The sequence below is a fragment of the Nelumbo lutea genome, chromosome 6 (genome assembly GCF_056320005.1).
Source record: "Nelumbo lutea isolate HS-2025 chromosome 6, American lotus-T2T, whole genome shotgun sequence".
In the NCBI taxonomy this organism is placed as follows: Eukaryota; Viridiplantae; Streptophyta; class Magnoliopsida; order Proteales; family Nelumbonaceae; genus Nelumbo; species Nelumbo lutea.
In genome coordinates, this window is record NC_142689.1 from 57,184,087 (window position 1) to 57,209,869 (window position 25,783).

Consider the following 25,783-nt stretch of genomic DNA (forward strand, 5'->3'; position numbering starts at 1 on the left):
TACCAATTGGGCTCAACCTGTGATTGTGTAGTGCTAGCATGATATGCAGTGGACTGTGCCGGGGATGGTTGCTCTCCGGTGAAAGAGATATCAAATCGCCTATAGCAAGATAAGGTCGCATGATTGGCCTTGTTGCATAGTTGACAATGTATTACTGGGTTCTGTTGACCATTCTGTTGATGAGGATAACTACCACCACCACCACGTTCCCTTCCTCGACCTCTTCCTCGAGAATTAGGCTAAAAGGTATTTCGTGGAAGGAGGCCATCGGAGGATAGGTGCTGGGGTTTATTGCTGAATTACTATTGCTTATTAGCCACATTAGCACTTAAATTGGTCAAGTCAGTTATAGAATGTCTTTGTAAAAGCAATGACTCATGATTCAGCAGTTGACCATATAAATCAGACAATGTAACAGTTGCAAAATTCTACTTAGTAGTTAGTAAAGGAAGTAATAAAAGAGTCATAATCCGAACCTAAACCGCTGAGGATGCCGAGAAGATGATCTCAGTTGTGCATGGGTTCAGAAGCAGCCGCCAGTTGTTCCGCTATAATCTTTACTTTCTGAATATACTTAGTGATATTCGAACTCCCCTTTTTCAATGAAATGACTTGCATACGTAACTGAAGTAGTCGGGTTGATGAGGGAGAGGCATAGGCTTCTTCCAGAGCTTTCTAAACTTCATGTGAGCTGTTGAGCCCAACTCAGTGAGGGAGGAGATGATCCAACTCATAATTAGTTGATCAAGTCGTATCCACGCTAAGAATTTTGAATTTGGCACTTGTTGTCCATTCATGTTGATTTCTTTAGTTGGACATGGCAAAGATCCACCCACAATGCCATCAATGTCGTGGGTTCTGAAGATGGGCAGAAATTGGGCTTTCCAAGCAACGTAGTCGTCGCCATTAAGTTTAATGGGGAGAAAATTTGTGATGCTGGAGACATTGATGGTGGAATAAAGGGTACATGGTTAAGGCATGGGAGGTTGTAGATGGCGAAGAAAAAGAAGATGCATTACTGTCGGCCATGTTATGGCTCTGATACAATGAATGATTTTTCCAGAATAGAAGAACAGAAGAGTAGAAGGAGAGAAGGAGAAGGCTGGACGTGAACAGTACTCGAACAGGTTCTGAATTGATTTTTGCATTGATGGAACAATAACAATCTTGCTTATTTATAAATACACGAGTGATCTTAGTTCTATTAGGATACAACTATTGGAGTTAGAGATCAGTACAAGTTAGGTCTTATCTTCTAGATGCCTTATCTCTTTGTGAGTTTCAGTAGGATTGCAATTCTTGATAGAGTCCTTTTCGCCAATAGAAATTGTGAAGTGGGAGCTGACAAAACAAATTAACAGGAATGTTGGCTAGAATTTTTGAATAGAGGCCTCTGATTAAAAATGGAGAATTGGAAATAGTTAAACCATTGAAAAGAAGTAAAAGAGAAGTAAGAATTATATATAAGAAAAAAAAAAATCTATTTACAAGTAATTGGCCATTTCTTGGCGAGACTTCAATTTTAGCTGTCTTCCTTGATCCTTAGTTCTCAAGAACCGTTCAAACAGGATGTGAGACGAAGGAAGGCCTCTTCTTGGCACGGGATTGTTAGAGCACCCATTGGACGATCAAATCCGAACTCTTCTTCAGCCCGACTAAGCAAGGATTGGAAGGAAGGGTGGTTCAAATAGGATATGGGAACCACAAACCGCTTCTTCTGGGTCTCTCCCATATAAACAGCGAAATGGCCTTCTGGGACATCTGTGGCTGCTGCTGCTCCTGATGAAGTTGATTGATTTGCAGTAAGAAAAGAACGTCGAAGAATCATCTTGGCATGAACCAATCCAGGCAAGCGGATACCCATGGCTTATATATATGCACAATTATATTGCAAGAATAAGAAATCAAACAACAAAAGGATTGATAGAGAAGGAAGAGAATTCTGAGAATATTGGAGATTGTGATTTGTGTAAATGTGGAATGATGAGAACGATAGACGTTGAGTGTGGCCTCTATAATATATATGGACAATAACTTTGTCAATAACTGATGAGAGAAGATGATTAGTGTGAAGATAGAAGATAGTGTAGTTACGTGGGACGGGACACAAGGAGAGGACAAGGCTCATGATGTTATGGTTTCACAGCCGTGGGCTGGTCGTGCTGTCTTATCCTTTCTTTGGGGTATTTGTCGGTCAAACTTCAAGGCAAGGCTTTCTATGTACTACTATTAGCTCTTTCTATAATTTATATGGATATATGATCCCTTGTTTTAGTTTTGATCAGGTGCAATTTGGTTATCATGACGGAGTTCACATCAGCACCCCACAAACATTTTCGATTACAAATATGAAAGATGTTCCCAATGCATGCTCAGATGTACGTGTGGGAAGTCTGTTGTGATATCATCATGAAGACTATATGTCTGTCTATATGTATCAGTTCATTGTATTTGAGAGTCATAAGCAGAAACACCGCATGTGAAGGGATGGGAGTGAATGGAACACAAACAAGTTTTTTGGTCTCAAGTCTCAACTTATATTGTGTGTCAAAAACAGCGGGTGGTTTGCTCTCAAGTCTCAACTTATATTAATGCAAGAAACCAGGAACGGAAAGGACTGATTTGGGCAAGAAATGATGTATTGGTAAGTTAAAGCCACAGAAGGCAAAATCACATGTAGGATGTCCCTCAGAAGGCCTAATATGAATAAATGTGGGCTCTCCTGCTAGCCATTCTTTTGAGAATGGCCTTCTGACCACAACATTTCCTTGGTCGTCTACACCTCTCTCTCTCTCTCTTTATATATATATATGTACATGCTGAGGGAAAGTGCATCTCTTTCTTTTCCATCTAAGACGTTACTTCCAATCTATTAGTATTGACGCCCTCTGTGTTTTCTATCGACTTCCGAGACCAATATCTTGTGAATCCTTCTTTTGCCAAGTAACCTTGAAAACCATGGGTTTCCACTTGCCTGGTTTGCTTCACACAAAGGAGATTCTTCGCCGCTCTCTTTCAGGAGGGAGGAACCAATCGCTTTGGTCAACAACGGCCAATGTTCCCAAGGGTCATTTGGCAGTTTATGTAGGAGAAGCAGAAAAGAGGAGGTTTGTTATTCCAGTATCCTACTTGAATCATCCCTCATTCCAAGAATTGTTAGGTCAGGCCGAGGAAGAATTCGGGTTTGATCATCCAATGGGTGGGCTAACGATTCCTTGCAAGGAAGACACTTTCATTCATCTTTTGAATGCCTTGTTAGAAGAGTAACACAACATCTTCAGAAAGGTTAGCCATGGAAAAATGAATCAATGCATAGAAGCTCCTTCGGTTGTCATTCTATGCCACAAGCCAACGAACGACGAGCCAGCCCATAAGATCAAAGGGCTCTGCAGCTTCGGATCCAAAAGAAAGATTCTTCAATCAAAACTAATGGGGGATGGGCCAGCATTAAATCCAAACTATCCAATTTTGTAGCTTTTGGTGAAACGAAGGCATTGCATTTGAAGTTGAGGAGGGGGATTGAGATTAAAATCAGTCTCCCTATTTTTCCAAAGTATATTGTTGACATTCCAACATTGTAAATTTACATTCTGTATAGGACGAGGGAGAATTTCTCCCAACGGAAATTGGAAATACCATTCAATAGAAAATCTTCCATTTCCATTTGTTATTAGATCTAAATCTGTATTTTGTTTTTAATTATTGCCATTGTTCACCTATGGTTGGATTTGCAGCTTCTTATCTTGTAGATTATAGCGCATCGATACTGTTGCCCCACAACGACTATGGGCCCAAATCTGTTAAAAGGCCCATCACCATGGGATCCGGTTGTAGCTAATCTATACACAATTACACAAACACCACCACATGGGTCTGCTTCCCTTCACATTGTGTCGGTGAATGGTTAAGAAGAGAAAGTAAAGTTGTTGCATTAATCCTTGATGAGAAATGCACGTAAACAGACCGAAAGAGCATAGGGACCAACACTTTTGTGAATCATGAAGTTGTAGGTCTCTCGATTAACTCAATTGTCAAGTGACCACACCACAAAGCACATGAATAGCAAGATATTCACAATGCAAGGCTGTAAAGTCTGTTTGAATGGGCGTTGACCTGATGGAAGCCGAACTCACTTCCAAGCTACAACAAAAGATGAAAACATTATAGTATGTGTTTGGTTCCGTGGTGTTTATGGATAGGCTATTTATTTGTACTTTTCCACTTTAAACGTTTATTGTTTTTATTGTTTAGTTGGGTTTCATTTTAAACTTTTTTTACTCTCCACCTCAGATTAATACCCATTAAAGTGTGCCACATCAACATTTGATTTCAAGAGACACTAAGGCGTTGGGGGAAACAAGAATTTGACATTTCCCCAAATGCTCCATATACAAAAATCAAAGTGTTTCAGTTTTATATCAATTATTTAATAAATAGCGAAACCAAATAATTGTTTTATTTTGTTTCATATACAATAAACACCAATGCCTATATAACACTGATGTAACACCATTTTTTTCAATAAACACACACGGAATCAAACACAGGCATAATCGAATCAAAGGTAAGCTCAAGGGGAGTGTGGATGGCTTCTTGATGATCATCAAACGACTCTTTGCTCCTATTTGGTTAATTCGGATATCTTAACATGTTACCCTTCCTTATCAATAAAACAAAAAGGCTATGTTATTTAACTGGGTAAAGCCCGTTTCTTCTTTCTCTAATGATGGATCTCGATCTGTGCCAGATCCGACCCATTTAATGCCTAATTGAAACCGTTTGAGAAAAAGGCAGATACTAGTGGCACACAATCAGGGAGCCTTTAAATGAAAAGAGGATAAGTTATATGCAATACTACTTGGCCCACCCTGTGCATTTTTCCACCTCGACTTATGTTTTGTGTTTAAGACTCTCTGGTCTGGGCCCGGGCCCATACTGAACCTGCACATGGGCCAATGGAAGGAATCTCTATCTGGAATACAGAATATATTCGACATGTCTGAACTTAATATTGGTATTTGATAAAGTAAATAGGGATTGTGGAGCCATAACCATGAGTTCTTGACTTGTAGATATCGTTTAGGTTGCAGTGCAATTTTATTGGAACTAAGATAAATGCATGGGAATGCAAATGAAAAGAATATAAATTTTGGTTTAATTTTGTTTTAGGTTTTATTTTCTTCTGCCTTGGGACTTAATTAACTTCATTTGTACTGCAATCAAATAAAATAAGATAAAATTTGAAATTAAAATAAATCAATATTTACACCCAAATCATATGTACTAACATAGTTTTGCATTATTTGCACTGCAACCAAACGCATCCTTACACAGTCAGGGACAGTAGAAAATGGACAATGAGCCTGCTGGCCATATTCTACCAACTGACGTTTTAGAGCTGAATTTTTCGGTGTTGTTTTGTTAGTTATAAGTTGTAATGAGACTCAGTGGAACTGGATTAGTGATTTGCTTTTGATTTGATCAATTATATAATTTTATTATGGGTAAAATACAAAAACCTCCCCAGAGGTATGTAACAATCATAAAAACATTTCCTCAAGTTTCATTTTAACAAAAACCTCCCTTAAACTTTTAGAAAATTCAACAAAAACCTCCCTTCAGTCACTGACTTAAACAGGAAAACGTTTGAGTAATGCATTATTTTTTTAAAATATCTATTTTACCCTTTTATATGATTTTACATTTCAGATACAACTTTACTAAAAAGAAAATTTAACTTGAATAACCCATTTGTCTCCTCTCTCATTCTCCTCTTTCGGTCTTTCCATCTCCTACCCCAGAAATAGAAAAGTGTTGGAACTCTAAAGCTGAAATAGAGGCTTCTCCTTCTTGTGTGGTTACTCTAAAAGCATTATTCAGAGAAGAGGAGCCGCCTGACCATAGAGATGCATAAAATGGTGAATCTTCCAAAGAATATCTAGTTCTATGCAAAATGAAGTCAGCTATACCTACAAAAAGATCTTGCATGACGAATTTGAATTCTCATATTCCCTTTTTCCAAGTTCATGGTGAAATAGATCTCAATTCCTCAAAGGACTAACACAAGAGGCACAAAGTTTGCGAGGCTCACACTAAAACTGCCAAAGCTATCATGAATGGAGTTGAACAGAGGATCTGTCGTAGTAGGTTAGTCTTCTTCTCTTCTGGACTTCAGTTGAAGTAGCCTTACTTTTCCTTTGGTTCATTTTGAAGTGACTTTCAATGAAATGTAGTGTTTTCCATTTACTTCTAGTATATGGCATTCCTTAGAACAAACTCCTTTAACTAGTTTTCATTCTCCTTCTCTCTGAATGTTTTTCTTTTTCACATTTTTTCCTTGGGGTGGGGGTAATCTAATCACTTCACTAACAAATATCGATAATGAAATTTTCAGAAATTTTGTATAAATCAGTTATTAAATTTGATCAGAACTTCAATTCTTTGCGGGTCAAAAAAGTTGAACCTCTTCGGTACTATGGCACAATCTACTTTTTTAGTTGGAGAAGATCTTTTTGTTATCCAGGTTTCATTTCTGAGTTCGATGATAGTAGAAGTAGTTGTTGTAAATGACTTGCAGGCCACAATGAACGTCCAAGTTTCATTTGCTTTCCAATTATGGTAGTTAAATGCTTCATCTTTTCTTGTTGGGAGTTTGAGTGGTGATACATTGAAAGAGAAAGAGGACGATAAATAGGTTATTCAAATTAAAGTTTCTTTTAGAGTATTTTACTAGTATGTAAAATTCTATGCAAAAGGATAAAATAGGTATTTTAAAAAAATAATGCATATGTTTTCCGTCAGTTCGGTTGGTAATGGAAGAGAGGCTTTTCTCGAGTTTTCCAAAGGTTTAAGGGAGGCCTTTATTAAAGGGAAACTTGAGGGGAGGTTTTTATGATTGTCAAAAACCTCCCCTAATTTTATTAGCATCTTTTTGAAATGCCTATTCAATCCATTGATTTAAATAGTAATATCAAACGGACAGTGAATCAAATACGAGTCTGTCCATTTCTACTCCAAACAATGCTCATCCTCATTCTTACTTCGATATGAATTGATAGAGGGAATTATAAAAATCATACAGTACAAAAACAAAGCATGTAGAGATGTATAGAGGTAGTACTATTGTGCATGGTTTTCAAAACCGGACTGGACTAGATGGTCAGACCAGAAAAACTAGGAACCGATCAGGTGATTGGTTATGGTTTTCCCAAAAATTGGATTTTTCATAAAAATCATTGATTTTGGTCAGCAAACCGCTAACCCGGGCAGTTAATTATTCGAACGGTTTTGATCGGTTTTCATTTTTTTAATTTTTTTTCATTTTTTATTTTTTTGTCAGAACAGTCCGACCATTCGATTCGAACAGTCAGACCGTTAACCCAGTAACTGGACTCCTGACCGATTTGGTCTCCGGGTCGATTTTAAAAACCATGCTACTGTGTGAAGGGTCAAGTAAAGGATGTGACGTTATTCTAAAGTTATATTTGGGAGTTGCTTCCCTTATGAGTTTTTTGTGTTTTTCTTATTAGAAAAGGCAAAAGTCCGTAAAAAAAATTGTTTGGGCTAAAATATAGGCTTTTGCATCAAAAAGTTCCCTTTGAAAAACGAGGAAAAAGTTTTCATTTAGCTTTTTACTTTGCAAGAAGTTATTTTGAACAAAAACACTAAAAAAGTGTTTATCCAAAATCCCCATTTCAAAAAGTGTCTTTGTTTATACCGAAAATCAATCCTAAACACAGTCTAATTCTGATTTATATAATGTGAACAAAGCCCAGGTAACATTTTTAAATTCCTTGATACACATATGAATATTGAGTAAGCATGTATCAGTGTTTTCAACGCAAATTTTTGAAGGTCATAATTTTGCACTTCGATGTCCAATTAATTGGAATGATTTTTTTTTTATTATAAGTAATTTTTCAAGATCTATGCATTTCAAGACGCATACTTACAAATCAAAACCTTTTTTTAACCTCAAATTACAATTTTTAATATTTCATAAATAAAAAAATTAAAAATTGAATAAAAAAATATAATTTAATATTAAAATATATCTAAAATATATTTATACATTATTTATTAATAAAATATATATTTACCAGAGTAACTCACGACCGAAGACAAAAATAATTCGACCTCCAGATCGGTTTTTAAAACATTAGTTGACTGACAAGCGCTAAAACTTCATTCAGTGCCTGAAATCAAACACATGCAACGAGTGAGACCAAATAGCCAGACCAACATTTATTAATTTCCCTTTAGTAGGACAGACAGAAGCCCAATTTGTCCTTAAAACATGCCACAAACCCAATTTGCATAAAAAATAGCTAATGGGCCTGTCCCAACCCAGTCCAAGATAACAGCCCACTGTTGTCTGTAGCTACTGAGTTCTGGAGTATTGCCTGCAGCCATGCGGAATTACAGTTGTACCAATGTTGCCATTACCACCTAAGAATATTCCATACAATAAGGCAGATCGAATAATGCAAGGTGGGATTAGGAGAATACACATCCCATCAATCAATATAATATCAAATCAGAATATTCCTTTCAGGTATTTTAACAAATCCTGATTTGATCCAATTAGGCTCCAGACTGGATCTGATTTTAAGCTTGCCAACGATTTCTAGTCCTCCAAAATATTAAAAAAGACCAAAATAAATTTGAGTGTTGATTCAAACTCAATTGATGAATGTCTATGCAATAGCAGGGATTGATGCAATAATTGAAACTCCGGGTCTGTCTGTTTGCAATGCAAAATCTAAACAAGGTAGAAATTTTGCACCCTGTTCAGTTTTACACCATTTATTTGTAATAACAATTTATGCTCTTAACTGATACAAATTTTATGCTTTTTGTCATAAAATTGGCAGTGCAAAGTTTGCATCTCAAATAATAATAATAAATAAAAGAAAGAGGCAAAATTTGCACCACCTTCTGCCTACCTCAATTCTCTCATAAAAATGGTGACGGGATCATGTCATCGTCTACCTTCCTACCTCACTTTTAAGCAAACAGGCTTTAATTTGTTCATTCGATGGTTAGACACGTATTGATTTTTATATCTAAATCCTAAGTCTTAAACCCTAAACTAGGGGTGTCAATTGGATTGGATTTGGTCTAATCCGATCCAGTCCAATGTGAGTCCATTATAAATGGACCAGGTCCAATCCAATCCAATGAATATTTTGGACCAATCTGGATCGGTCCAATTCAATGTCTGGACCATCCAGTCTGTTCAAATTTATTTTATTTTTATTTAGATCGGCTTAATCCAATCTAGTCCAATATAAATTTGTTACAGATAGACCAGGTCAGAGTCCAATCTAATAAATATTTTGAACTGGATTAGTCCAATCCAATATATCTTGTTGGTCCGTCCAATCCGTCCAAATTGATTTTAGATTGGACGAGGTCCAATCGAAAACCGGTCCATTGACACTCTTACCCTAATCCCTAAAACCAAAATTTTAAACCTCAAGTGTAAAATACATTTGGTCACATGCATAACATTTTTCTACCTACCTGCATTTTATCACATGTAAGATGGGGATAACATCATTTTACTATTATTTTAATTCTCATTAACAAATAGATAAAATCAAGTCTGAAGCAAAAAATAAACCAAAGTTTACCTTTACCTATATATCTACACCCATATGCATTTATACGCTAATGCAATGAAATGTACAATGCAACCAAACTGAGCCTACAATCCTTTTCACCTCTACAAAGTAACGAGAATGTGAGGAAAAGGCACATTTACAAATGCATTTACACCAATGCATATGAAGTTTTCAATGCAAAAAAACTGTCCCAACAATCCTTTTCACCTCTTCAAAGTTACGAGAATGTAATGAAAATGCACATCTACAAATGCATTTACGCCGGTGCAAATAAAATTTACAATGCAACTAAACTGAACCTAAAAACCTTTTCAGGGTCCAAAATAACGTGATAGTAATAAAAATGCACATATGCAAATTCCTAATGTCAGCCCCATTAATTGGTAAAGTTGAACAGTCAAGCGCTTATTGTGGTGGTAACTAGTCGTGTCCTTACCCTTAGGCTGTGTTCGTTTTGAAGGAAAATGTAGAAAAAGGAAGGAAAAATTAAGGAAACCTTTACAAGTCTTATATTTTTTCCTGTCTTTCCCCTTTCTTTTCCTACCTTTTCCTTCAAGCCAAATATAGCCTTAACAAATCCTTATTGCCCAGGAGTTTAAATCTCTTGCCCAGGAGTGAGTAATGACGGTTCAAAGAGATTAATGGAGCCTGAAGCCCTGATAAACACTAGCAGAAAGGAAGAAATGGGGGGAATGATAAGAAAAGGAAAGAAAAAATAAAGAAGAAATCTCTACTGAGACATGCTTGAATCCAGCTACTAAGAAATAATAAGAAGAAAAGGAAGTCATATTTTCAAAATTGGAGAGATAATAATTTAGTTGTAAAGGGTTATATATAAAATTTGTTTACAAAATTGCAGGGTCACTTCTCTACATCCCTATTCTATTCTATTCTATTCATCAGTAGCCATGCAAGTGAGAAGTGAGACTGATGAAGGCGTCTTCGTCGCATGGAATCGTGAGACCACCCATCCCATGATCGAATCCAAATTCTTCTTCAGCCCGACTCAACAAATCTTGAAACAAGGGATGCTTCAAGAAGGAAATGGGAACCACGAACCGCTTAGCCTGCTTCTCTCCGACATAAACAGCGAAGTGGCCTCTGGGAACATCCTTTGTGGTTGTACTCACTGTTGCTGAATAAAGAGACCGTCGTCCCCGAATGAACTGTTTTGCATGAGCAACCATCTCGGGAAAACGAATGCCCATTTTCTTTTCCTATTAGCGTTGTAATGATGGAAGGAAGAAAAGATCGAACACTTGGTGGGTGAGTGTGAGAAAGGCTTAGAAGAGAGGAGGAAGAGATGGTTGTCGTTCCTTGTCCAAGTACATATGTTGTTGTATCGTCTATATATATAATAAGAGAGAGATGTTCGATGCGGAACAATGATACCAACCACGAAATGATGGGACCAACGAGCACGTCAGAAGCTCAACTTTGGCGTGTAAGGAGGACGATATGCATCACCCAAAGAAGTAGAAAAACAGCCCACTGGTTTTGATAACTTGACAGACAGCTCGTTTCAGTGATTGTGGCTCTTAAACTTGTATCAACGTCTCATTGCTGTTTAGGGTTCTACTTTCAAGTTTGAAATTTTCGTTTCATTAATCCCTTAACGAACTATCGAGGCTATTATTATCCATTATCAGTCTGTACTCTCTACTTCTGTAGATGTTTGTTATCCAATCACCGACCCATGTTGCAGATTCCCAGCACATGCATGGGGTTGATATTTGAGATACAAGATTATTGGCCAGATAAGCGGCAAATGTCTTTTACTGTTTTTTTCTACAGTACAGCTCTGTTACGGTCAGGGACAGAGAATATTCCTCTGGTCCTACCGTTATCTTTGTTGTCATCTTTTCAACTTTACACGATTAATGTGAGCTTATATGCCGCTTTTTCACAGTTCGGACTAGATTATTTTCTTTTCATATCTCATCCTTTCTGGAAGTATTTATCCATCGTCTTAAGCTTGAACCGGCCGACCAAAGAAATAAAAGAAAAGGCTTGAACTGGCCGACCAAATAAATAATTTGCGTCTGTTTGGCATCATGCCATTGCTCCAGCACGGTGATATATCAGCGCGGCCTTAGAAAAAATAGTGTTCCAAGAAATGTCTGTTTGTTTGGAATCATTTTTCTATAAAAAGTGTTTTAAGTCATGTCTTGAAAATTAAGAAGACGTGGTCTGGAGCAACGTTAAATTTGGTGTTTTCTCGGATTATGGTTTGTTGTTGCTAACGAGGACATGATGTGACAGTGATGTGGACTTCCTATAATGGGTACCAGTGCTGAAAACAGATATAGAGCACTGATACTAAACAGAGAGTGTTGTTGCTCCAAAAAATGTCATACTTAACAATAACATTTTCAAAAAAAAAAAAAAAAAAAAAAGACATCATTTTCTCAAAAAATGGTATTGTATCTACAACATCAATGTCAAACATATACAAAAGAAAAGACTTGAACCGGTGGATGACGATGAGGTGAATTATATTGAATGTTTATTCAGGTCCTACCAACCTGTCTGATGGACCTTGAATGCATGGATCAAGCCAAAGACACGGCCAAAGGGATTGAGAAAAAGAACCCTTTTAATAAAAGTATTTGAAGAATATAGTTGGATAATTCTGTCCAATGTACATATCTAGTTGGTTCAATGTCAAATGGAAGGAATTAATAATGGATTTGGTCCTTTTTTTAGTACCTTAAAAGAATGAAATAGAAGTCTATTATCTAAAATCATGACCTTTTGGTATTTCCCATAAACTCGTCATAACCTTTTAAAACTTATAGAGAACCCCCTCCCAAAGATTTAAACACTTTTATTAAATTTTTTATATTAGTTACCCCTTCATTCATGATTTGAGAGAAATAGTGTGCATTATCTTCTTCCTTCCACAACTGAACCAGCGGTTCTCTCTTTTTCTCTTTCCATTTTTCTTTTTCTCTATGGCAAAAATCCAAAAATAATTTATCCACGGGATGAACACCTGTTCGGTTAGTTGTTATCGTGGATTGGTCCCATCCACACCCTAGTTTCTCATCCACGGTAAAAACTTGTGGCAAGGGTCTATCCACACTCTATTTTTTATCCCCTACTTCACACTCCCTGAAAGGCTGAAACGCTATTGTTTGTTTCACATTTTAATATTTTTGTCATAAAATATTAATTATTTTACTTAATTTTTAAATTTTTAATGTTTTATCAATAAAATATTATTTTTAAATATTTAAAATATATTTTTCAAAATTTTAGTTATTTTACTATTATTTTTATAAAAAAAATTAATATTTATTAGTTAATATTAATTCATTGATGCATTTTTCAATATATTTATCATATAAAATGCAAAAATTAGATATTTATAATTAACTATGTAGATTAAGGTTTTCGAACCGCCATTGACCTAGACGGTCTAACTGTTTGGCCCGGGAACCATCTAGGCAAGTGGTTCCGTTTTACCCCAAATCCAATTTTTGGCCAAAAACCATTGAAAAAGTCAACAACTCGTTGACTTGGGTAGTCGAACCGTCGACCCGTTGACCCATTTAATGGCTTTTGACTTTTTTTATTTTTAATTTTTCTTTTATTTGTTTTAATTTGTTTGTTAGAACGGGTCATCCATTCGAACCGGACAGTCAAACTGTCGACTTGGAAACCGGTGGCCAAAATGGTTTCGTTTCCTGGTCGTTTTTTAAAATTTGGTGTAGATCATTCATAAATGTATATGAGATACATGGAATCAAAAAGTGTGGTGTGGATTAGTCAAGCCTACACAGTTTGTCCATAGTTTAGAACAGTTGTGGACAGTGGTATAGTGTGGATTGGTCCCTACCATAGGGTGTGGTGTGGATTAGTTCACACCAACCAATTTCTCATCCACACTACAGAACACCCCCTTAGTAGACAGTGTATACTAATGGTGAAAGTATTGACAACAAAGGTAGCACCGAAAATAATATTGCTGATTGGAAATTTCCTCTAGAATAATCTATAAATTTTCCATTAGGCTATATTTTGTCTGAAGGAAAAGGTAGGGAAACCCATACAAGGTTTGTAAAGGTTTCCCTACCTTACCTTTCCTTTTTCTACTTTTTCCTTTAAACCAAACACTGCCTTAGGGATTGAAGAACCCACTAACGGATTTGGTAATCCTTTCTCTACTACATGAGATCATATGCTACCTGGGCTTGACTTAACAGTATAAGTTTATTATATATTTCGAAATATTCTACGAGCCAAGTAAAGATAAATTTGGAGGAAAATAGTTGCCTAAGTAATGGTAATCTTCTTGCCCAGAAGATTGACGAAGAATAAAGAGAAGCATAGGTGGAAACTACAAATATATCTGCATATGCTGACAAATTTGTTGAATAATTAAGGTGAGAAGGAAGGGGAAAAGGAATATGGAGAGCCACTATATATAGTTTACAAGTTGTATATGGTGCAATCAAAGTTTGGAGCATAAATTCAAAGTACTTTTCCAATTCCAATTTCTCGATAATTTGAAGTGGAGTAGCTGATATTTCATCAAACTAAGTATGCATGTGCTGTGTACATGACAATTTCTTATGATGATGATGATGACAATAATGGTGGTAGTATATTATCTGTTTTTATATATATTTTTACATTTTTTTATATTCTATAGAAATTATTTTTATTTATCAAACTTATTTTTGTTTAACATAATGAATATACGATAATAGAGATATGCCCAAATATGTTCTATATCTTTTTTTTTTGCATTTTCTATACTTTTATATGTTTTTATATTTTTTAATTATTTAATTATAACATCTAAGATTGATACATTTGATCCAAAAGGTTGAATTATTGATTCACTACCAAATAATAAAATAACTCTATTTTTTGAATATTTTAAATTTATATTTTATTTGTATCATAATAAAAGAATATTTTTTATCACACTTATTTTTTTAATATATTTAATTAATATAAGATTAAATGAAAAATATAAGAATTAATACCTTAAAAATAAGATTCATTGAAAGAGAATTGAATAAGGAAAGATATAGTATTTCAAAGTCAGTAAATGCTAATGAAGATTAATACCTTAAATATAAGACTTAATAAAAAAATTTGAATGAAAAAGTTTTAGAATTAATTTCTTATTTTCACAATTAAAATATTTTGGTCAAATAAAAATTTCACATTATCATTTATACTTTTAGTATATATGTATATGAATAGTCAATAATCATTAAAGGAAGATGAGTTTTGGACAATGAAAATTGACCGACATGGGACTATTTGAAAGTTTAAAAAAGTCATGATAAAAACCTTATATTGCCATATTCCACTGACCTATCGTCAGTGCTCTCTTCTCGCCATGTTCAACTTTACACGACTGATGTGAAAAGTTTATATGCCACTTTTTGACTGTTCTTATTAGATTATCTTCCTTTTATATCTCATCTTTTTGGGAAGTATTTGTCAGCCGACACAAAAAAGTTAAAGAAAAAAAAGCTTAAACCAGCCGATGATGATGTGTTAAGATTATGAATGTTCATTCAGGTTCTACTAACCTGTATGATGGAACTTTATTACATGCATCAAACCAACGTCCACCACAAGCCCACAAACGATCAAAGGGATTGGAAAAAAAAAAAGTTTTGGTTGTTCATAGAAATCGATATTTAATGTGGTATTGCTTTCTAAGTTTCTATACAAAGACCTATTTCAAAACAAACATGTCAGAATTTCTTTCTTTTTTTAAATACAGCCCAACGTCAAAGAGATCTATATGTTTACTACTAAAAGTTGTTAAATCGATTATATATATAAATTAGGAAAAATCATCTAGTTAACATAATTCATTGTTCAAATTTTGGTGTTTTTGAGGGAGTGAATTATTGTTGAACTTATCTCTGTTGAAAGCTGTTTTTTTTTCCGAGTTCAGATTAATCGAACGTTTTGTCTGTTCAGCGGGCGGCCTACCACCCGAAGAAATAATAATGTTTTCGAACAGTCGTTAATTCGGACGGCCGGACCGTTTGGATCGGAAATTGTTCAAATGATCGATTTCATTTTACCCCAAACCCATATTTAGTCAAAAATTATTGAATTAGTCAACAAACCATTGATCGGGATGATTTGACCGGTAAACCATTCGACCCGGAGAACAATTTGCTGTTCAGATCTCATATATGAGAAATCTCTGAGACTAAGAAATCTCAAATCTGAGACAGAGAAATCTCAGATCTGAGAAGAGAGTGAGAAATCTCAGATTTGTCTTTCTCGCGCGAGAAGGTGAAAGAGAGAGTGAGATTTGAGACTAAGAACACCGCTGCTATTGCCAATGTAGTTCGCCATCGCCATCTCCTCCTCTTCTTCTTCTTCTTCTAAACTCTTTCAGTTCAGCTGACAATTTTCTTTCTAAGTTTCAACCCTTATTTTCTCTTATATAGTATGCATCTTACCCTAATATTTCTATCTAATGTGTAAGATGCTCAAACCGTTCGAACCGTTTGACCCGGATGGTTGAACCGCTGATCCAGAAACCAATGGCTAGAACGGTTCCATTTTCGGGTCAGTTTTTAAAACCTTGGATCCACTTGAAATTAAGGTTCAAAATATTGATACGTCCAATACGTCGGTAGAGGTATATTGGTTAGTATCGATTGTTTTTTAGTTTTGTTTTTTTCAAATCTGGTTTAGAGGGGTCGGATTAAGGTCCGTCCACCCCCTGAACTGATCAAAACCCCAATACACCCTCTTTAGGGGCATATCAAAAAGTTCCCGATACGATACGTATTGGCCGATACAAGTTGATATGTGTTGATTTTTTTAACCTTGCTTGAAATAGAAAACTCCCATAAATGGACAACTGACCTTATATAATTTGAACAGCCACGTTATTACATCACAATTATATATTTTTAAGGGAAAATTTCCAATTCCTGTACTTTGGGTCTGGTGCCACTTTGGTCCCCGAACTTTAAAATGTGAAAATTCAGTATCCAAACTTTCAAAACATGTCAATTTAGTATCTTTTGTGTACCCAAGATGATGGTGGCACTCATAATGAATAAGGTATTCAACCAGAAGATAAGTTTTTGACAAATTGCTTTTCTCTATCGGCTCCTAAGAAATTTGGGCATTTGGATGGTTGATAATAAAATTAGATGACACTCGAAGGGCATTTTTATCTTTTCAAATGCCACTTAATGGCTGGTTAATGGCAGGTATTGGATTGACATGTTTTGAAAGTTCAGGTACTGAATTGTCACATTTTAAAGTTCGATGACCAAAGTAACACTAGACCCAAAGTACAAGATACTAATAAGGTATTTTCCCTATTTCTAATGATTTATCTTCTTCATCTCGATATAGAAACATATCAAGGTTTATGTATCTATTAGTATCTATTGAAACAAAATATGTCACGTCACAAGGATGATCTCTCCCCCTTCTAATCCTACAATTCTAGAGTATTTCACTTATCTAACTTTCACAAGTTACCAACTCGGCATGGCATTCTTTCCTTTTTCCACCCCAAGTTAAGTTTTTATACAAGGAAACCAACGAGTTCAAATCTCCTACCCATACCTACCCGCAAGACATATTGGGAACAACTTCCTTGTTTACATGTTATCATTCTTGGGGAGATGTTTATCGCACTATCCATACTACTTTATGTTTTGATAAGGCTTGGGTTGTTGTATTTTTAAATTTTAAATTTGAATTTGTATATACCTACCCTCAAGTCAACCATCAAACTTCTCATGTCGAAGCCCCCTATTTTTGCCCTGATGTATAGGGGTCTGTTGTGATGAGGATCCGTGACCAAAATGTCGTCTGCTGTGAACTCTACGTTGTTGCGGTCGCGACTGTAAGGTTGTAGAGGGTGCTAGAATACCTCTACCAGTGCTCTAATGGCCAACTTCTATGTCATTGTGTTGGCCCCATGCTTGGTGAAGAACTGTTGTAGTTCTTCGCTCTATTCCAGTTTCTCTATCAGAGCGTCAGTCTAATACTGGCTGGATGCCCTAACCATGTTGATGCTACCTCCCTGGGTATGGGTTGGGAGGGGGTCAGTTTCTACGCGAGCCAGGTGTTTCTTCACGTAGTGGTCTAACTTCACCTTCTGTACAAATAATCTCCTTAAGGTGAAGCAGTCCATTAGGTCATGGTGTGGTGTCTGATGGTAGTAGCACCACCTTCCTCCACACTTGTCTTTCTTTGGGTCTACTCCTAGCGGTAGCAACGGCAGGCTCATGACCCTGTCTTCTACTAGCTTGTTCATGATCATGATCACCTCCTCCCTTGTGCAAGGGAAAGGGGGAGGTGGCGGTGTGGTTCTCTTCCTTGAAGAATCGTCGCTGATATGGTCCTTGTCTGCCTCCTTCGTTGTTCCTCGATCTCCTATCAACTACATATGCCTCATTTCTATTATACGAGGAGGTGTGGGGAGGTGTCTTTGACTGTTCGCACTGTTCTCTCTGCGCACATCCAGAGTTTGCTGAAGGTTTTAACTTTAATATTTTCGATGCCAATTCTGTAGGTAGGGTGCATGCCTTGAACACACTGCTCGACAAAACTTCTCTCAGTGGCGTGCTCATCGAAGACAGAGTGTGTAAGTTTCTGGAATCTCATGACGTAGGCCAGAAGATCCTCTCCTGGTCCTTGCTCTACATTCCGTAGATCGGCCATCGTTAGTTTTTTTTCTAAGGTGAACCATTTTGGAAGAACTTCTTGGCTAGTTTGCCCCATGAATCAATGCTCCTGGGGGTGAGGCTTACGAACCATGTATATGCTGGGCTGGTCAGCAACTTCAAGGACTCTCATACTTTGAGGTCTTCGTCGAAGGCAAAGGAGCTGAGGATGTCCATGAACTTGCTGATATGCCCCTGCAGGCTACCTCTCTGACCATTGCATTAAGACCACTATTGAGGAGAGGTGTACCCAACATGGTAAGATTTGTACAAAATACGGTCAAAATAGGGCTTTTGCAAGATGACCAAATCCTGGGCCCGGTTGCAGCTCTCAACTACCAGTCCTAGGATGTATTCCCTCAGCTCATCCCAGCTGAGAGGGGTCTCAGTTATCGGATCGGTGCAGGGGAAGGTGTGAAATTGGTGGGCGGGTTGGTGACTTGTTTGGGTTGGGGTTGGGTTGGCCTTGTTGGGCTGTTCTGGGACGGAAGGTGTAGGGTTAGAGGTGTGGAAGCTGGGGTTAGGGTTGGAATTTGGGACACTGGGGATAGTGGCAGCAGGGGTCTGTTCAGCTTGGGCCGTACGGTTGAGCAGGATCTAGAGGGCACTCCTTGTCTCCTCCTAGCTCTATTTGAGTTTCCTGAACCGTTCTTCGAAGAGTGCCTCAAATCCATAAACCGTGTTCGATAATATTTTGAAATCAACTTGAATGGGTGTTTGTATCTCGGGATGGTTTCCAGCTCCGAGGTTGGTATTCTCTTGAGTGTTGCTCCGTTCCTCAAGGATGGTGGTAAGGTTGATCCTTCTTAAGGCCATTCTTTGTGATCAAAGACAAAACCAAAGATTCTACTGTAAGTGGGATAAGGCTGGGGTGAGGAGCGGTCTCTTGGAAAGACAGAGAAGGGTCTCATGGACAAGAAAGTGAGGATCTTTGGGTTGAGGATGCAGGGAAATGGGGAGAACTTAGGGGCACTAGGTGACAGATTTCTTAGGATCGGATGATTTCTGATACGAGGAGGATCCCTATTTATGGAGGGGATCCCGAGATCCTAAAAGGTAGGAGATGAGGATATTCGTTCCGTATCTAGGAAGAGAATATTTGATTCATTGTCAATTATTGGATACGTTGTTGGGGTATCGCCACGTGTTTCATGAGGATCTTCTCAGTGATTGGCTTTCCTTATCCTCGAGATCCCTCATTACTCACGTGTGCTACTAACTTTTTGCACGTTATAACTAATCTTATGTGGTAATGGTGATGTCACCATTCGGTGGTTGGTACTTCATCAATTCCACATGGCGGTTTGCAGGGTTCTTTGTTGTCATAGGGCCGTGTGCATCTAGGCACACGCGGGCCTTGCCATGGGCTCGGCCTGTTGTCCCTTCTAACCTGTCGTCAAGAGTGGGCTCGCAGGCTATGAGTTCATCACATGTTGTTGCGGGTGTAGCTTCATGGCACGCCCAGGTGGGCTTGGGTCCTTTGGATGGGTCCCTATGGGGTTTCTTTAGGTTCAGGCATTGACTGAACTCGATGAATCGTGGGTTTTTCGCGGTTTTGCTACATGTATTGTGAGTTCATTACAGCGTGGGGGTCGATTGCAAGCTGCTCGCTCGTGCTTCTATGGTGTTAATCCTAATGTCTGAGTGTTCTTCGAGGGTCTGAGTGAGCGGTATATACCTACACCTTCCAACAAAATTTCTTTTCAATTAATCTTGTTAGATGATAAAGTTTATCGCATTATCCATGTTACTTTCTGTTATGATAAGGCTTGGGTTGTTGTATTTTTAAAATTTAAATATGAATTTGTATATATCTTATCTTGTACAATTATAGTATGAATAGAACACGTAACAACTGATATCAGTGAGTTGTTCTTTGAATCATACTCTGGTTCTTTTATGGTACCGGAGCCTTATCCAGTACCATCCTTCCAATGGCCTCCAATGTTTCCTCTCCTTCAGCTTCAAATCAAATTGTGTCCATTATTTCCCTCTCAAACATCATGAACCTGGTATTGGTACAACTCAATGTTAAAATAATTCTTTTGTTTTAATGGTCTTGCAAAGAAATGTTCAAAACGTTTCTTCATTTTAATGGTCTTGCAATGGACCATTCAATATCAATACGTTCATAGGGCATTCAAAGCCATGAACATGTTACCTTGATGGGAAGATAACCGTTCCTTGAGAGGCTTTCCCATCCCTAACCCCACGCTATCTATCCCAATCCGTAGAGAGGCTCTCCCATCCCCAACCCCACGCTATCCTATCCCAATCCGTAGAGAGTTTCTCCCATCAAGAAGATAGTTGAAATGGGGTTGAAGTGATCTCCCAGATAGTTGGATCAGCCATGGCTTCTTCAAGATCACTGGTTTCAGGTAAGGATTATTTTTAGTTTTCTCAAGAGCAAAGGTTGATATTATTTTAACACTCAATCGATCCAACTACCTCTTATGGCCAGCACAAGTTACACCAGCCCTGAAGGGCAACAAGCTATTGGGGTATGTTGATGGATCATTCCCTTGTCCATCCAAATATGCTAATGAAAATTCAAAAGAATTCAATCCCAATTATCTTGCGTGGAACAAGCAAGATCAACTGATCCTCAGTTGGTCACTCTCCTCACTAATTGAGCCAGTTCTTGCCTAGGTTGTAGGCTATAAAACAACAAGACAAGCTTGGGATACCGTTTACAAGCTCTTCTCCTCTACCAACAAAGCTCATTTTCACTACCTCAAACTAGAACTTGCCAACACAAGGGAAGGGGATCTCTCCATTGTTGATATATACAAAAAGTGAAAGGGATAGCAGATGCTCTTGTTGCCTACAATCACTTCATGGATGATTTAGATCTAACCCACTATATCTTGAGTGGTTTTCCCTCCGAATATGATAATGTTTTAGCTCCTCTATACCAAGGAGATGTCTCCTTTAATCTAGTAAACAACTTCAAGAACTATATCCTTTGCGATGTAGCTTTTTCTCAGTCATCTTGTAGAGCTGGAAAAGCCTGTGTGATTGTGAAGAACCCAGGATCTTTCTTCAGAGCAATTGGTGAAGTGGTGCATTGTAGTTCAACTCATGAGGCTGAGCTTAAAGCCATTAGATTGGCCATGTTAGAGGTGACCAGGCAGGAGCTTCAGAATCCTATCATCATTTCTAATGCAAAAGATATGGTTAACCACCTCAGGGAACCGAAGTGTGATTTTGATCCTCTTATCTCCATTTCAAAAGATATTGACGTTAAGGCCCCTTACCTTCAGGAGATGCCTATATGTTTTTGGCGATGTCATTTTGCCTCCAAGACTCTGGGATCTCTGGATTCTTTTCTCAACATCAATGCTGAGCATGATTATTGGGTAGCTCCTTTCTTGTCGGCCACCTATTGTTGGATTTTAATCTCATTAGAGATTAAATCCAATGAGGTTTGATTGATAAATTACATGAAAAACTCACCTGCAACACATGTCTTGAGAAAATAGTTTTCTTTTACTAAAACCAGTTTTCAACTTGTCCCACATTGGAAAATTACAAAACTTGTTTTCAGTTTTGTATGGAGGCTTACAAAACTTATTCACACTCCTTAGAAATAAAGATGAGAGTATGGAGGCTTTCTGCCATGCAATGTGCATGCATGCGTGTGTGTGGCGCAATGATGCGCTTTGGAGGAACACTTTTCTTGCACTTCGCGCACACCCGTGTGGCTTGCAAAGGGAAACTTTGACTTTTGGTGTGAAGTTGACCATTGATGTTTCAATGGTCATGAGGTGTCATCAAGAGGAACTATTCAAAGTTAACAATCATTAATTGTTAACTACCTTTTTAGCAGTTACAATGTTTAAAATTATAACTGTTCAAGAAGCCTTTTTGAACTAGCACATTCCTCTACTCCACGACTCTTCAGAAATTATTTAAGGAGCGTTAATCAAGTGAATAGACATACAAGCCTTTCAAAAATCACTATTGTCTCTTTCTATTCGATCTACTACTATCTCATAGAAGGTTTCTTCGGAGAATCTTCAACTTCACTGGTTGCAGACTCTCGTCGAAGGCTTTGTTGTATCCTAGGAATGGATTTGCCTGTAATCCAACAATAAACTCAGTGGAATTGAGTTGGGGCAAATAACATTCTAAAGACAGTGTCTTCAAACACGCTTCAGAGCTTCTCCTCCAAGTTTTAGTGATTGTAATTTTTCAACAATTTTAGAATGTTATTTTGCAATGAAGGTAGAAGCAAGCATGACTTCGATCAAGATGATGAACCAAGATCTTGTTCGACTTGACTAGTTTGATGGAGCAAATTTTAGTCGATGGAAAGACAAGATGATCTTCTTTTTTACTACATTGAAATTGTACTATCTCATGGATTCGAATTTGCAACCACTTCTTGAACCCACTGATAAAGATTCTAAAAATCTAAAGAAGGAAAGAGAAAAATGAGAAGATGATTCACTTCTGTGCCGATGACATATACTGAGCACCTTATCAACCTGGCTCTACAGCTTATACAAGAAATTTACATCTCCAAAATAAATCTAGAAGGGTTCAGAATTCAAATACAAGGTGCGAGAAGTAGGTACGAATAAGCATCTTATCACAAAATACTTTGACTTTATCATGAACAACCATAAGCCCATATTGGAGCAAGTTCACAAACTATAGGTGATAGTCAATAGAATTCGATCCCTTGATATCATATTTCTTGAATCTTTCCAAGTGGGAGCAATAATTGCCAAACTTTTACCCTCTTGGAAGGATTATAATAAGAAACTTTTACACAAGACTGAAGAACTTACCTTAGAGAAAATCCAACAACACTTTCGTATTGAAAAAGAATCTCAGATTAGAGATAGTAGGGATAAGACCCTGATCGGTATACTGAACTCTAAGGTTAATTGTGTGGAAAACGGATTGAAGAAGACTAATCTTGTATTACAAGTAAAGAGGATGGGAACTTCAAGAAGAGCAACAATAAAAAAAGATCCTACTATGTTTGTGGAAAGAAGGGCCACTATGCCTGAGTCTACCGACATTGGAAAGGTGGAACCAAGTCCACAAACGTGGTGGAAAACAATCTATTGGCTATGATTACTGAAGTCAATATGGAAGAATCATCTTATGGATGGTGGTTTGTTTCGGCCACTATAGTCTATGTTTGCAAGGACAAGTCTTTGTTCAATACATACGAAGAAGTGACTGATAGCTAGGAGGGATGAGAAACTAAACATGTGCCAAAGTTATTAGAAAGGGCAACGTGGAATTGAACTTCACCTTCGGAAAGACACCAAATCTCCTGAATGTTCTCTATGTTCTTGACATTAGAAAGAACTTGGTCTTAGTAAATCTTGTCTATAAGAGGGGATTCAAAGTTATTTTTGGACCTGACAAACTAATCTTGTCCAAGAATGAGATATTTGTTGGAAAGAGATATGGTTGTAATGGTATATTGTTGATTCTTTTTCTTTATGGCATGATAAATTAGCACACTTGAATTTTAAATCCATTAAAAGTATGAATAAACTTGGTTTAATTGCTTATAGCAATGAATTAAATAAAAAATGTGAGATATGTGTAAAATCTAAAATGGCCAAGAAACCTTTCCTAAGTGTTGAGAGAAATTATTAACTTCTAGAACTAACTCATTTTGACATATATGAACTCAATGGTGCATTAACTAGATGAAGTAAGAGATATTTCATAATCTTTATTGATGATCTTTCAAAATACACCTATGTCTACCTTATGAGAACTAAGGATGAAGCCTTTAACATGTTTAAACTATACAAAACTGAAGTTGGAAATCAATTGGAAAAGAAAATTAAAATCCTTAGAAGTGATAGGGGGTGCTGAGTACTTTAAGAATGAGTTTAATTCTTTCTGTGGAGAATTTGGTACATCAAAACTCTGCTCCCTATACCCTCAATAGAATGGCCTGGCTGAAAGGAAAAACAAAACACTTACAAAAATGATAAACTATATGCTGATGAAAGATAATGCACCCTTAAACCTATGGGGGGAAGTACTCCTAATAGCCTACCATTTACATAACAGAATTGTTTCTAGAGTTAATAATAATTGTCCATATAAATTATGGACATGAAGAAAGCCTAACTTAGCATACCTAAAAGTGTGGAGGTGCTTAGCATAATAGAAAGTTTTAAACCCTAAAAGATCCAAGTTAGTACTCAAAGAAAAAAAGAAATATGCTTGTTAGATATGCAGAACATAGCAAGGCCTATAGGTAGATTTAAAGTCCAATAAAATAATTGAAATTAGAGATGTTGAATTCTTTGAAAATAAACTATGGTCTAAATCCATAGAAAATGACAAAGAACTAGGAAGAGAAACTCAAATCGCAATACCTATTGGTAACAATGAGACTAAAAGAAGAAATGACGCAAATATAACATATATAGTAGAACCTAGAAGAAGTCAAAGACAAAGAACAGAGAAACATTTAGGTTCTTATTTTATCTCTATTTAATCAACTATATTCTTGGTTGAAGCTAATAAATAAAATATTTTAAATAAGATACCCATTGTACTAAAACATTGAAAATGATTCCAAGACCTACAATGTGGTCGTAACCTCTAGAAATGTTACATTTTGGAAGGAACCGATAAATGGTTAAATGGATTTAATAATGTCAAATAACACATGGGTACTAGCGGACTTGCCTCCACGATCAAAACCAATCAAATATAAATGAGTGTTTAGAAGAAAATACAATACTGATGGATCTATACAAACTTTTAAGGCTAAATTAGTAGCCAAAGGATTTAGTAAAAAAGAAGGGATTAACTACTTTGGCACCTATCTGCTAGTGGCCATAACAACTTCTATTAGAACACTTATAGCATTAGCATCCATTATCACTTATCTGTTCATCAAATATATGTTAAAACTACTTTCTTGAATGTTGATTTAAATGAAGAAGTCTATATGGAACAATTAAAGGGAATTATTTTCCTGAAAATGAGAAGAAAGTCTGTAAATTGGTTAAATCATTGTATGGTTTAAAATAAGCACCCAAACAATGACATGAGAAATTTGATTCTTGTATTCTAGCTTTTGGTTTTAAACACAATAGTCCTAATAAATGCATTTACTCAAAGTTTACTGAAAATTATGGTTTGATTGTATGTCTTTATGTTGATGACATGCTTATTGTGGGTATTAATATGGTTGGCATAAATGAAAATAAAAACTACTTATCATTTATTTTCAAGACGAAAGATTTAGGAGAAGTAGATACCATCTTGGAATAAAAGTTAAAAAGCATAGTAGGGGTTATACATTAAGCCAATCACATTATATTGAGAGAATACTTGAGAAACTTAAGCATTTAGGATTTAAAGAATATAGCACACCATATGTCTCTTGTATAAAGCTAATAAAAAATTCTAGTAGAGCAATTACACAACTTGAGTATGCCCTACTATGCTCACTACCAGACATTGAAAATTAAATGG

At 36.7% G+C, this 25,783-nt stretch overlaps 2 protein-coding genes across 2 annotated transcripts; both read right to left on the minus strand.

Annotated features, from left to right (window-relative positions):
* Positions 1-1,515: 1,515 nt before the first annotated feature.
* Positions 1,516-1,951, minus strand: LOC148849020 (auxin-responsive protein SAUR23-like). Its single transcript, XM_088950063.1, has one exon. The coding sequence runs from the start codon at positions 1,862-1,864 to the stop codon at positions 1,550-1,552; it is 315 nt and encodes a 104-aa protein (XP_088806189.1). The 5' UTR covers positions 1,865-1,951; the 3' UTR covers positions 1,516-1,549.
* An 8,464-nt stretch (positions 1,952-10,415) lies between these two features.
* LOC148849021 (auxin-induced protein 15A-like) lies at positions 10,416-11,223 on the minus strand. The gene has a single exon (XM_088950064.1). It carries the CDS (start codon positions 10,832-10,834, stop codon positions 10,526-10,528), a length of 309 nt encoding a protein of 102 aa, XP_088806190.1. The 5' UTR covers positions 10,835-11,223; the 3' UTR covers positions 10,416-10,525.
* Between the last annotated feature and the right edge of the window lie 14,560 nt (positions 11,224-25,783).

Coding starts and splice junctions, on each gene's coding strand:
- LOC148849020 (XM_088950063.1), bottom strand. CDS start 1,864: ATGGGTATCCGCTTGCCTGGATTGGTTCATGCCAAGATGATTCTTCGA.
- LOC148849021 (XM_088950064.1), bottom strand. CDS start 10,834: ATGGGCATTCGTTTTCCCGAGATGGTTGCTCATGCAAAACAGTTCATT.